Source organism: Anastrepha obliqua, chromosome 4 (assembly GCF_027943255.1).
Source record: "Anastrepha obliqua isolate idAnaObli1 chromosome 4, idAnaObli1_1.0, whole genome shotgun sequence".
Classification (NCBI taxonomy): domain Eukaryota; kingdom Metazoa; phylum Arthropoda; class Insecta; order Diptera; family Tephritidae; genus Anastrepha; species Anastrepha obliqua.
The window spans coordinates 124,712,117-124,725,450 of NC_072895.1; the positions used below are offsets into that span (position 1 = coordinate 124,712,117).

The 13,334-nt window shown below is 39.2% G+C and overlaps 1 protein-coding gene across 3 annotated transcripts in view; it reads right to left on the reverse strand.

Moving 5' to 3' along the window:
- Positions 1 to 13,334, reverse strand: part of LOC129245205 (tyrosine-protein kinase-like otk) — a 56,880-nt gene that overhangs the window by 3,219 nt on the left and 40,327 nt on the right. For all 3 annotated transcript variants that reach the window (XM_054883238.1, XM_054883237.1, XM_054883236.1), the window contains exons 4-6: positions 9,820 to 10,760; positions 1,191 to 1,626; positions 252 to 1,069 (exon numbers count right to left, since the gene is read on the reverse strand). In XM_054883238.1, the coding sequence (XP_054739213.1) occupies positions 252 to 1,069; positions 1,191 to 1,626; positions 9,820 to 10,760 (2,195 nt within the window). The remainder of the gene's footprint in view (positions 1 to 251; positions 1,070 to 1,190; positions 1,627 to 9,819; positions 10,761 to 13,334) is intronic.

Consider the following 13,334-nt stretch of genomic DNA (forward strand, 5'->3'; position numbering starts at 1 on the left):
ATACATATATACGCTCACTTAGGTAGGATAGAGCAAGATGTCGAACGTTGCCGAACGGTGTGCTCTTTGTCGTTCGTTCCGCGCTTTCGCTTGCAGTTAATGCAAGGTAACGACCATGATCAAGATAACGACGAATGAGCAAGATAACGACCATTGAGCAAGATAACGACACATTTTTTCGTGCGTGCAGTCAAAACTAATAAATCATGAAATAAAACCTTCATACTTTGAGTATAGCAATTTATACTAACCCAGTCTGTGTATTCCAGCACCATATAATGTGGATCTTTCTCGCGGCAGATGCCAAACAATCGGACCACGCCCTTATGTGAAATAGCGCGAAACATATCGATTTGTCTTTTGAATTCCTGACAAATATTTTCATCCTTAAATTTATTCAATGCCTTAACCAACACTAATTTGTATTCATCTGTTGTTGTAGATGTAGTATCACCATCGGCACTGCCGGTTTCTTGTTCTTCTCGTATCTCTTCAATGTCATCCATTGATGTTTTCGAACGTCGCTTTTCGATTGAAGTGATTGTACCATTATTTTCACCGTTATTATGTCTGTCTGTTTCGATATCTTTTTCGTCCACCTGACGAATAACCGACGCCTTTACTTTGCCTACAAATATATCACCAAACTCGCCCCGTCCTATTTGTATAAGCTCACTGATACCTGAACGTGGCAAGGCCAACTGATCCAGGGCGTGTGAACGTTTTGAGCCCTTCGAGTGGTTACTACAAGCCGTGTCGTCGGATTTTGCTGCCTCGTTGCCGCTGCCACGAGGGTTATTATTGCCATTTACTTTACGAGTCTTTCCAGAGGACACGTGCTCTGGCAGGCAAGGCTCATTTTCGGGCAATTTGCCTAGTTCACCAGATTCGGGGTTATCTTTATTAGCTTCGTTTAAGCGTGCCTTACGTGCTTGACGGCGGAAGCGGCACCAAATCATTAAGCCAACAACCAGAACTATATAAGCCAGGGCTACAGACATTGTAATAAGAACAGCGCGTGTGATAAGAAAGCCATCACCTGTTTCTTCGGAAGCAGCACCGTCAGAGGCTACCCATTTATGAAAAAAAAGGGAAATAAAAAAAAAATGTTTATGATCGTCAAGAAGTGATATAATTTTTATGCATTTTATTAAAATTTAAAACAAGTGCTGTTATGAAAAATTACTCACATTTAACAACAAAGCGTACCTCCTCGCGCTTCAGTCCGGCACTGTTACCAATCGTACATCCGTAACGACCCTCATCGTCCATATGTACATCACGTATTTCGAGCGTGCCATTCTCCAGAAAACGAAAACGATTCTTGTCAGTATTATTCTCACTTAAATATTTCAAGTCCTTGTCCCACTGTATTGTGGGTTTGGGATCACCAATAGCTTGACAATGCATGACCGCCACCCCCATTTCACCCGTTTCGATGGGACCTTCGGGCGCAACAGAGAAGCGCGGCGCCACTACTACATTCACAGTGACGGTGGCATTGATTTGCCCTTGCGAATTGCTCGCAACACAGGTGTAATTGCCACGATGCTCGGCGCTAACGTTCTTGAATATTAACGTACCGTTGATGTCATCGACTGTCTCGGACAATTGACCATCAGATTCCTACGCGAAGATTGAAGGATAGAAAGAAAAGTGTAGTGTTAAGAGAAAACGAAGAATAAGAATGAGTATAACAAATATACGGTAGGGTGGATATTGCATTTGAGAGATTAAATTTTTTATATTGACTTTGAAAATGGAATGCCTTAAAAAAGGCAACATTTAAACCGAAAAAGTGTTGTGTTTTAGTTTTATAATTATTATTGTAATTTACAAATTCAAATTCGACTGCGATCCAATTTCAGCTTGTATATATGTATTTTAGGCAATTTTATAGATTTCTTAGATTGACAATGTTGTATTTCTGAGTAATTTTTAGAGGCAGAGTTACCAGCGGATTTAATTACTTGAATCGTCAACTTGAATTTTAACAATGTTGCCACTTATTACTTTAACACTTTCCCTTGTTAATTAAAGTTGAATCTTAAGTCATAAAATAATATTAATAATGAAAGCAGCAGCCAAAAAAAATCTTAATATAATATATATACATGATAAATACATATGTATATCTATGATAGTCCCATTTTTATACATAGAATCTTCAAACGGGTTCTTGGTAGCGGCTTCGTCATAATATCAGCTGTGTTTTGATCCGTGGAAACTCGTTCAATTCCCAGTCGTCCTTTGGAAATTTTATCCCGGATGAAAAAGTGTTTCATTGCTATATGCTTCGTTCTGCGGTGGAACTCTGGATTCTGTGCAAGTCTCACCGCTACATTGTTGTCAACTTGAACAATAGGGACACGTTTTAGTTTTACGATTGCACGAAAAAGGCGACTTAACCAAATGGCTTCTTTGGCTGCCTTGCTTGCTGCTATAATTTCTGCTTCCGTCGTGGAGCTCGCTACCCCTGTCTGCCGTTGACTTAGCCAGGAAATTGCTCCTCCTGCGTATTTGACGATGACTCCAGAAGTTGAGCGACCTGTTCTCAAACATCTTCCAAAATCTGCATCGCTGTAAACTTCCAGAATACCTTTTTCCTTGTTTCGTTGATAAACTGGGCCCAAATCTAAAGTTCCTGCAATGTATCGAAAAATTCTCTTGACTCGGACGATATCTTCAGAGGAGGGGTTCTCCAGGGATCTGGATACAAATCCTACGCTGTATGCCAGATCAGGTCTTGAACCAAGCATGAGATACATTAGATTTCCGACTGCCTGGCGGTAGGGAAACTTCTCTGACTTATGATCATCTTGATCATCCCTGATCCCAAAGTTTCTGAGTTCTTGAGAATTGGAGTTGAGATCGGCTCGCATTCTGAAAAATTAAACTTCTCTAAAATTTTTCTTGCATAAGAATATTGACAAATTTTAATGAAGTTTTCCTCTTGTTGAATTTCTAATCCTAAAAAGTAGTCAGCTTTCTTTGAAGTAATTTTAAATTCCGATTCCAACTCTTTTATGAAAAACTCCAGATTTCATGGATCTGTAGCTGCAACTAAGCCGTCATCCACATAAATAACAAGTATGACTTTATTGCCATCTTTCTCTTGAATGTATAGACATGGATCTGCACCACTAACCTGAAATCCTATAATAGTTTTTTCAGGAATTCCCCAATACGCTTGTTCCAACATCTTGGCGCTTGCTTCAGACCATAAAGGCTTCTTTTGAGCTTGCGGACTTGGTTGGTTCCATCTCCGTATCCTTGGGGCTGTTCCATAAAAACAGTTTCTTCAAGTTCTCCATATAAAAACGCTGTAGAGACGTCAAACTGTTTTAAAAACATATGCTCGTTTGCTGCAATGCTCCAAATTGATCGAATCGTTCCTAATTTTGCAACCGGACTAAAAGTTTCCCTGTAGTCTATGCCATGTCGTTGAGTGAATCCCTTGACGACGAGTCTTGCTTTGTACTTGTTGATTGTGCCGTCAGGATTCTTTTTCAAACGAAAAACCCACTTGCATGGAATCGCCTTTGAAACTGAAGGAAGTTCTGACATGACCCAGGTCTGATTCTCATTTAAAGAGGCGATTTCTTGATCCAAGGCCTTTTTCCACTCATTTTGTCCTCACTTTGCAAAGCATCTTCAAATATTTCAGGATCTTCAGTGATGTTGGCAAATTGCTCTACTGTTAAAACATAATCTTTGAGCTGTTTCGGTTTCGAAATCGTTGACCTATCTCTCAATTTTCTTTCTGTTGGTAATTTTGAGTTTTCTTCTTCTTCTGAATCGGACTCATTTCCAGTTTCATACTCTTCTTCGCTGCTCAGATCTTCTTCAGAGCCACATGTCTGCTTAGTCTTCAATGATGAACTTCTTCTTTCTTCAATGTAGTCCTCACCATCGTTCTCGACATCTCTCATTGGTAGTTTGACTTCTTCTTCACATTCTTTTGGCTTCTCTTGAAATTGGACGTCTCTTGACAAAATTACCTTGTGTTCTTCCTGAACGTAGATTCTGTATCGCTCGTCCTGATCGTATCCTACAAGGAATCCTCTCACTGATTTCTTGTCCATCTTCTTTCTCTTCTCAACTGGAATGTGAGCATAACAGGAAGATCCCATAATGCGCAAGTGCTTCAGCCTTGGTTTCTTGTTCATCCACAGTTCATAAGGACTAACACCGCCTGCAGACGATTTTCCCATTCTGTTGAGAATATAAATTGCTGACGTCACCAATTCTGCCCATATTGCATTCGGAAAAACAATCTCAGGATTTGAGTACTTGAAAGTTCTCGCCATCTCGACGATAGTACGGTTTTCACGCTCACTGCCGCCATTTTGCTCAGGCGTGTGCGGCGCTGTCAGTCTCTGCATGATTCCGTTTTCTGCTAGGATGCCCTTGACTTCTTCACAATCGAACTCTCCTCCATTGTCACTGAGTAGCTCTTCAATGCTGTGCCCAAGTGTCTTTGCATGTGCTAAAAACTGTTTTAACATAACTTTAACATCTGATATATGCTTAATTACGAAGCCATAACAAACTTTGTGTAGCTATCTTTGAACACAACTAGAAATCGTTTTTTACTAAAGGATTCGCAAAATGGGCCTACAACGTCTGTTGAAACAAGTTCTCCTGGTTTCGTTGCCTTTACTCTAGTGCCGAATGGTAGGCGATGTACTTTACCAAAAATACAGGGCTCACATATGTCTCTTACCATCTTCACGTTGACTCCCAGTTCCCTCTTCAGTAGCTCTCTTACGTGCCGCTTGTCCTGATGACCCCACCGCTCGTGGTACAGCTGCAGCGTAGAAGAATCTGCTTCAGCTACGTTGATCCTCTCTTCTTTCTCAGGTATAACTGGTTCAATAGCTGCCTTGTGGGCTGCTAAGACTGAAAAAAGATTCTTTGAAATTTTTGGTACAAACCAAACATCTTTCAAAATCATTTTTAATGTTTTTTCCCTTGTAAAAGACAAAATTTCAATGGTTCCTTTTCCGACTGCTTGAAGTGCTTCTTTACCAGCAGCTTTTATGGTACACGGACTCTGAAACTTCTCAAATTCGGTGAATAGATCCGGACAATTTGTCACATGCTTCGTGGCTCCATTGTCAATCCACCACTCTGTAGAATTCCTCCCAGTTGCGCCGATATTTTCACTGATGCAATCAAGAGCTACAGCCGTATCCAATGCGTTGCTCTGAGGATCGGCTTGTGCCTTATTTTTCGGTGGTCGTCCGTCTGCAATCCACTTTTTACATGTTTTAACCCAGTGTCCTTTTTTTACAGTAGTTACAAGTGCTATACTTCTTCTTTTGAAAGGACGTTTTTGCGAGTAGAGCCTCGTCGGTGACTTTTTCAGTGTCTGCAATCTTTCTGAAATTTCTTTCATACATGCACAACTGAGATATTAATTCATCAAAAGTTTTACTTTCATTTTTGGATAGCAACATCCAACTAGATTGAAAATTGTCAAAATCACTCGGCAAAATCTGCAGCGTTTTACAAACTAAAAGCAAATCAGGTAATGCATTCTCGTTTCGGGCCTTCAGCCCAATGTTCAACTTATTCCACAAACTTTTCAACTTTGCGACGTGCGTACTTACATCATCTCCACGCGCCCAGCTAAATGCAAAAAATTCTGTGCAAATCTTGAACAGCTGATCCTTCGACGATGCCTCGAAATGCTGTTTCAATGCTTCCCACGCCTCGTACGCAGATTCCTTGTCCATGATTTTCTCGTATACCGCGTCTGTTACTGAACTTGAAATCATTGATTTTGCATAGCTGTTAGCCTTGCGGTAGAAATCGCACTTCCTTTTGTGCTCCTGCGCATCTTTATCACTAGCTCCTTCCCACAAAGGTCTTGGCTTAGTTAATGTAATATTATCGATAACCTCCAACGCTCCTTCGTGGTAGTCTAGCATATCGCGCATTTTCCTTTTCCATATAGGCCAGTCTGACTCACCAGCTAAGGGCTTTATGTGCTTCGCCAAATCCATTGCTTCGTCAATGCTGAGATTACTTTTCTAGCCACGCCCTGATCACACTCGACTAACGAATTATTAATTACTCTCGTTTTTACGTACTTGACCCATAACCTGTTGTGTTTTAGTTTTATAATTATTAATTTACAAATTCAAATTCGACTGCAATCCAATTTCAGCTTGTATATACATATGTATTTTAAGCAATTTTATAGTTTTCTTAGATTGACAATGTTGTATATTATTTCTGAGTAATTTTTAGAGGCAGAGTTACCAGCGGATTTAATTACTTGAATCGTCAACTTGAATTTTAACAAAAAGTAGTGTTATAGATTAACTTTTTAAGTAGTTTAATGAATTATAGGATTAATAATTTGATTAAGAATGAACGTACATATGTATATATGCATGGGAATAAGTGTTCACTAAGTAAATACTTTTAAAATTTTCATTGAACTGTAATTTGGCATAAAATTCTTATTAATCGATATATCTAATTTAATCACTCCTTTAATTTCACTTAAAAAACGTATTATAAAATCTCTATTTAAAAAAAGGCACTTTTAACTGCTTTTTATACTGATCTCGAAAAAATGTGCCTTTCTATGATAAAAAGTAATTAAATATCGACCTACATACATTCCAACTAACTTTTAAGAATTACGAAAAATACCAACTTTGAAGAACATTATTTATTTTGGGTTACGTCATTTGTTTCCAAAGGGAGCCTTCGACAACGCAAATTACAAATCCATGGAAACAGCACTCGAAAAAAGAGGTGCAAACCCAATATTAACACACTGGATAAGCCAAATGCTTAATCAGAGGATTATTAAAGCCTCGTTAGGCCAAGCTGAACTTAATGTCACTGCTATGGTCCCTACTAGTTGATGACTTGGTGCAGCACCTAAACAATAAGGGATTTATAACCATTGGTTATGCAGATGACATATCTGTTATAATAAAAGGCAACCATGAAAGGACATTAACAGACTTAATGCAAAATGCCTTGAGTGCAACATGGGAATGGTGCAAAAAGGAGGGGCTGTCGATCAACCCTAACAAAACCACAATAATCCCCTTCACAAGAAAAAGAAAGTTAGAGTTTCCTGCATTGAAAATAAATGAAACAGTGATAGAACTAAAGGAAGAGGTCAAATATCTAGGTTTAACCTTAGATAAAAAACTCACTTGGGAATCACATATAAATAATATAACAAAAAAAGCCACGAAATCCTTGTGGACAACCAAACAATTACTAGGGAGATCCTGGGCCTCAGCCCTAGTATGGCCCTCTGGATATACACCCAAATGGTTAGACCAATCATACTGTATGGGGCACTAGTATGGTGGAGCAAATCTATCCAACAAACAGCGAAAACCAAACTGGGAAAAGTACAAAGGCTTGCTTGCCTATGCATCACAGGGGCTATGAGAACTACCGCAACAACTGGCATGGAAGCACTCCTTAATCTCCCACCACTTCATATAGCAATCCAAGAGGAAGCAGCTACGCAAGCACTCATGCTACACATGAAAGTAAATTTCAAATTGGGCAACCTCACCGGTCACCTTAATATCCTAAATAAAATCAGTAACACCATAAGCATGGCTCAAGTTTCAGACCACATTGACCCAACCCTCTCTTTCACAAAAGGATACACAGTTACCTTTCCTGAGAGGATCGAGTGGAAAACAAACCCGAAATGGATGAATGATGATTCACAAAAATGGTACACTGATGGATCAAAAACACCTTATGGTGTAGGAGCAGGTGTAGTGGGGCCCAGAATCCACAAATCATACACTCTCACCAGGGACACCACTATCTTCCAAGCGGAACTATACGCAATAATGGAAGCAGTAAACATCATGCAACGCAGAAACCACAAGAGAGTAAGGATTAAAATACTCTCGGACAGCCAATCAGTCCTAAAAGCTTTAGATAGCTATACATACAACTCAAAAACCCCCTTAGAATGCCACAAGGCACTCAATAATCTGGCATCCAAAAACAATGTCTCATTAATTTGGCTACCGGGATATGAGGGATATGACGGCAACGAAAAGGCAAGCCAAAAAAGGGGCAGATGTAAACTTCATCGGACCTAGTCCTATGTTCGGATTCAACAAAAACAACCTAAAACTCTATTAAATCAGCATTGGAACAATGTAGAGGGTCTTAGACACTCCAAAAAGTTCCTAAGTTTCAACGCTAAAAGAGCCAACATGGCCCTCACGTTAAACAAAAAGAGCATTCGCACTCTCACAGGCGCCCTCACGGGTCACTTCACCTGCAACAAACACTTACATAAATTAGGCATAACTAACACCAGCACCTGCAGATTCTGCTGCGAAGATGAGGAGTCTATGGAACATCTCATTATCGAATGTCCGGGGTTGACGCATAGAAGGAAAAGGTTTTTAAACAAGTTCATGCTTACAGATGAGGACCTTCAATCACTTCCTCAGAAGGAGCTGGTACAATTCATAAGCATACTTAACAGTCAATAGACATCATAGGGTGCACAATAGATCAATATGGTCGCAGTGCTAAAGGGCCACACCTTAACCCTTTACAACCATTAACATTGTTTCCAAACAAAAAACAACAACAAAATGCAATTTGCCTACATAAACACTTCTGGTTCTAAGGCTTATGGGCATACTGCACATGAAAACAAAAAAACCTTAGTAATTTCATTCGATACCTCATCTGATTTTTTAAGGCCTTATGAGCTCACCAATAAAATACTTCGTTCACAAGTATATATGTATATGTAAATACGTACATACAACATACGTTTACTCATACATGAAACCCAAAAACTATTTATGCATGTAGTTGCGTTTCTGCATTTTTCAGCGGCCTGTAAGCTCTTTTTTATTGCTTGCTGTACTGGTTTAGGCATCCCCTCGAGCTAACTAGGGGCTTGCATGTTGGTCTCAGACCGCTGCAGGTCTCAGACCTTGTGTACATACATATATGTATGTGTATGTATTACCATACAATTGAGTGGGGTTTAGGACGCCCTAATCCATTTCTGGTTTGTTATTGCTAGTCTGTTTTGAATATTCACAGTTTTCATTTTTCACAGTCATTCAATCGCTTTGTGCGGCAGTCAACCTGAAAGTGTTGCCATTGCCTTTGCCATTTCCATTGTAGACTACATAAAAACGCCACATAAAAAGTGCAAACATTAATGGATTAGAGAACGAATGCATTTTTTTAATTGAAAGTCTAGCCTAGCAATATGGATATGTGTATGTATATGTATTATTGTATCATATACATATGTATGTACATGGAATATATACATAAGTAGAAATGATCAGTTTTTTTATATCATCGCATGTAGGCAGACTTATTGATTCATTGCTTAAGCATCAATACCGCAAATTACCAACGATAAGGGATTTGTTGGCTTAATTCTAAAAAAGAATGCTACTCAAACTCACATAACCACAAATACACCTAATAACAGATTTCGTGCTATTCAAGCCGCGTTTCACTCAAGTCTTTCCTTTTGCATTTGTCAGTTTCTTTTTTCCAGAAATAAAACTCAGACTTTTTGACAACAGTTGCAGTCTCAATTCGTTCTTTGTAAACAATTCACAAAGTTTTAGTTGAAGTGGACAATGGCAAGTGGAATAACTGCTGCGCTTTTGTTGCACTGCCACATTGTTTGCACATTTAATATTTCAGGCAGTCTTTTAGCGTCTTGGCTTCTTTACATATTCTCATTCTAATGCCTTTGCCAGCTGTGGCTGACATATATGAGTATTTAATGTCACGTTGCTTACAGCATTCAACACTACTTACCCGTATCCATTTTACTTGTGGTGGTGGTGTTCCCTGCGCCTTACAATGCACCTTTCCCACACTGCCCAGCTCCAAGTTCTTTGACGTCGGCTGTGGCACGAACTTTAACTGTTCGATGACTTGTAGCTCACCAGGCTCCGAAGTAATCGGCCGATGACCTTCCACGTAGATTTGACAAACATATTGTCCGGCATCGCTTGCAAACACATTGTTGAACAGTAGGGAACCATTAGTTCGACTGAGAACTATGCGCGAATCCTCGCGCATCGTCAATTCCTTGCCCGTATCGGTAGGTGTAGAAGTAGAGGCTGTGGTAGCTGCACCGAGCTCCATCATACGAAAAACTTTACCGTCTTTCCGCCAACGTAGTTGCACTTGGCGATATTTTTGCGGCACCGAGTGGGAGCAGACTAATTCGATGGGCTCATTCTCTTTGACGTGCTTACTAGCCGGTCCCTCCCTGATGGTAACATCTGTGATGGGCGGCAATTTGTCTTCATCCATTTGACCACCACGCTTGCCGCGGCAAAGGAGCATTTCATTCATTATTTCCATGGGCAATTTTTGAATCTTCTTGAGACGCTCTATGCAATTGGAAGAGGTGAAGGCGGTATTGCCATTTCTGCCACCACCGATAATGGCACGCTCAGGCAATCCACCATCAATGTTCGACCATTGCAGTACATAACCTTTTTTGCTCATCGCACGTCCTGCAGCATTGGAGGCAATGCAACGATAAAAGCCGCTATCGGCAGCATTCGGTTTACGTATAATGAGACGATTTTGCTGTAGCTCGATGTTTTTGAGAGTACTCAATTTTTCGCTGTTGCGGAACCATTCGATTTCGAGCATTCCGTCGCCAGAAGAGCCCTCGACGTGGCACTTGAGAGTGACTTCATTGCGATTGCCGCTCAACAATTGAACGGTAGCCGTTTGTATCCCTGTAAGAGGATGAGAGAAGATAAACAAGGGGTAAGAGAGAGTAGTAGAAATTGAAGTGCTTTGTAAATTAGGGCCGTACGGGTATATTTTGGGTATAATGCTTTGATTGATTGGCAGCTACTTATTAAAAACTTCAAATGAAAAGTGAAAGTATATTAAATTGGAAAAACAAAAACAAACAGGTACGGATAGGGCATAGGGAATGACAAGTGAGAGTAACTTGTTTCATAATATTACTTAATATTGAAAATTTATGGAAAATTAAGAAGTATTCTGTTTTGAATTGCGTAAAATATTTGAAATGCAATTAGCATTATTAAAAAAAATGTTTATATATGTGCAAAAACGTTTTTAACATTCACAAGACCAAAAATATTAGCATGATAAATCGTTAAAGTTCATAGCAATGTTTATGCTAATTTTCCTTACAATATTATATTCTTCGATAAACGTACGTACCTATGTTATTGGACTCATTAAGGCACAGGACATTTATTGTACGCGCAATAAACCCATAAAATTCTATTCTAACACTGAAACACTTTTACGTGTATTGCAAATTGCCACTCACTGTTGCCACTTGTTACTTTGTTAGAAAACAATCAACACTACTGCATTGTATGCACATGAAATTTCGAACATAAGGCAGCTAAGGTATTAGTAGTCTTTTAGAACGGCCGCGAGTGGGATTAAAGCAGTCGCAAACTTCGCAGTGGAAATTACTTAAGTGTCACGTGATAATAAAATCAGACAATCAACTGCTAATTTGCACACGAAGCACCTTAGTACACCTGTACATTCAAAATACCACATGCATCAAAAAGTTCCCAGAAAATATTCAAAAAATTCAAAATACAAGTTTATTCCTCAAAAGTGATGCTATCGCCTTCAAAGTATTCTCCATCAACTGCAACGCACTTATGCCAGCGTCTGATCCAACTCTCGAAACATTACTGGAACTATTTTTTTGGTGTAGCCATCAGAGACGTCTTCGATTTTTCCATTACTTTCGTTTGTTAAAACTCGTTCCTCGTAGTGGTTTTTTGGAAAGAAGCAAAGCGAACCTTGTCAGGTGAATTCGATGGCTGTTGGATGATATTTGCTACGTTCTTGATCAAAAATTCACAAAAAATTATAGCACTGTGCAACGGTGCCCTATTATGGTGCAAAATCTACGAATTGCTCCACGCAACCGTCCCATAACGTCTATATAGTAGTCTTTAATAACTGTCTGACCGTGAGCATCACTTTCTTTTTTGGCTGAAAATGACGTGATTCTTTTGGTCTTGGTTCATTCGGAGCCCTCCACTCACTCGCCTGATGCCTGGATTGCGTGTCGTACTTATAAACCCACGTCCTGTCTCCAGTAATAATGCGTTTGGTGAATGTTGGGTCAATTTCAGCATTGGAAACCATGTATTTAGCGATATCAACGCGCTCCCTTTTCTGCATGACGGATCCATAGCCAATGTTCAAGTTCTCTGCCAGCCTTGTGATGGTTAATTTGCGGTTATTGATCAATATTATTAATGTTTTCATCAGTTTTCAATGTCGGCTGCTCATCATTCTCAATGGACTAACGACCATTTCTAAAGCGTTCATGGCACTCGTAAGCGGCTGTTTTCTTTAGAGTATCATTACCAACACAGTTTCCCAACATTTCAACCTAAGGTTTTCGCACCATCTAATCCATTTTTAATGCAAAATTTAATACAAACTTGTTGTTGGAAATTCAAATCCATTTTTAAAACTGTAAAAAATCGAAAACGCTTGCGGAGTTAGATTTATTCAGGCTCTTACAAATATTAAACAAAATAGAACTCAAACCGGTTGACGTACACACATGCATACATATGGAGTATTGGTGACTTATTCAACGAAGTTGCTAATCAAAATGCTAATGCGAAGGTTGAAAATAACTACTGGTTTACATTTACCCTGAACTGTATATATGGTATGTATATAGAGTATTTTAGCGTGAGGTATGGAACCTCGCAGTTTGTGCTTTTCTGTAAAGTGATAAATGGGGATGCCCATAGTAACATACATGTCACACACGGAATCTATACATCTTGTTCTGTGTGGCTAAAAATGGGCTTTTTTATTCATTATATTTTATCATGTCATCATGGAAAAACTCACGCCTCAAAAACATTTACAAGTTTACTTTGAAACTGGTACATCAATTCGTGCAACGTATAGAAAATTACATGTAACTTATAGTTTGGCAATCTTAGCCAGCAACTCGTTGTTCTGTTAATAAATTTTGCACCGCATTTACTATTTTCGATCAATGAATCAACGATTTTCTGCTTCAAGACATGGAAAATATGGATCCAGATGAAATGTGATTCCAATAGAATGGAGCTGCAAGCCATTCTGCAAGTGAAACCATGAAATTTAAATGAATGCCATTTGGTCCTTTTAACCGGGCAACTAGATCATGTGACTTAACACTGCTCAATTATTTTCAATGGGATAAGTTAAGTCATTGGTGTACGCTATCAAACCAGCAACAATTGATGGGCTGAAAGCCTACATTTATCGAATTATAGCAGAAATAAGACCAAATT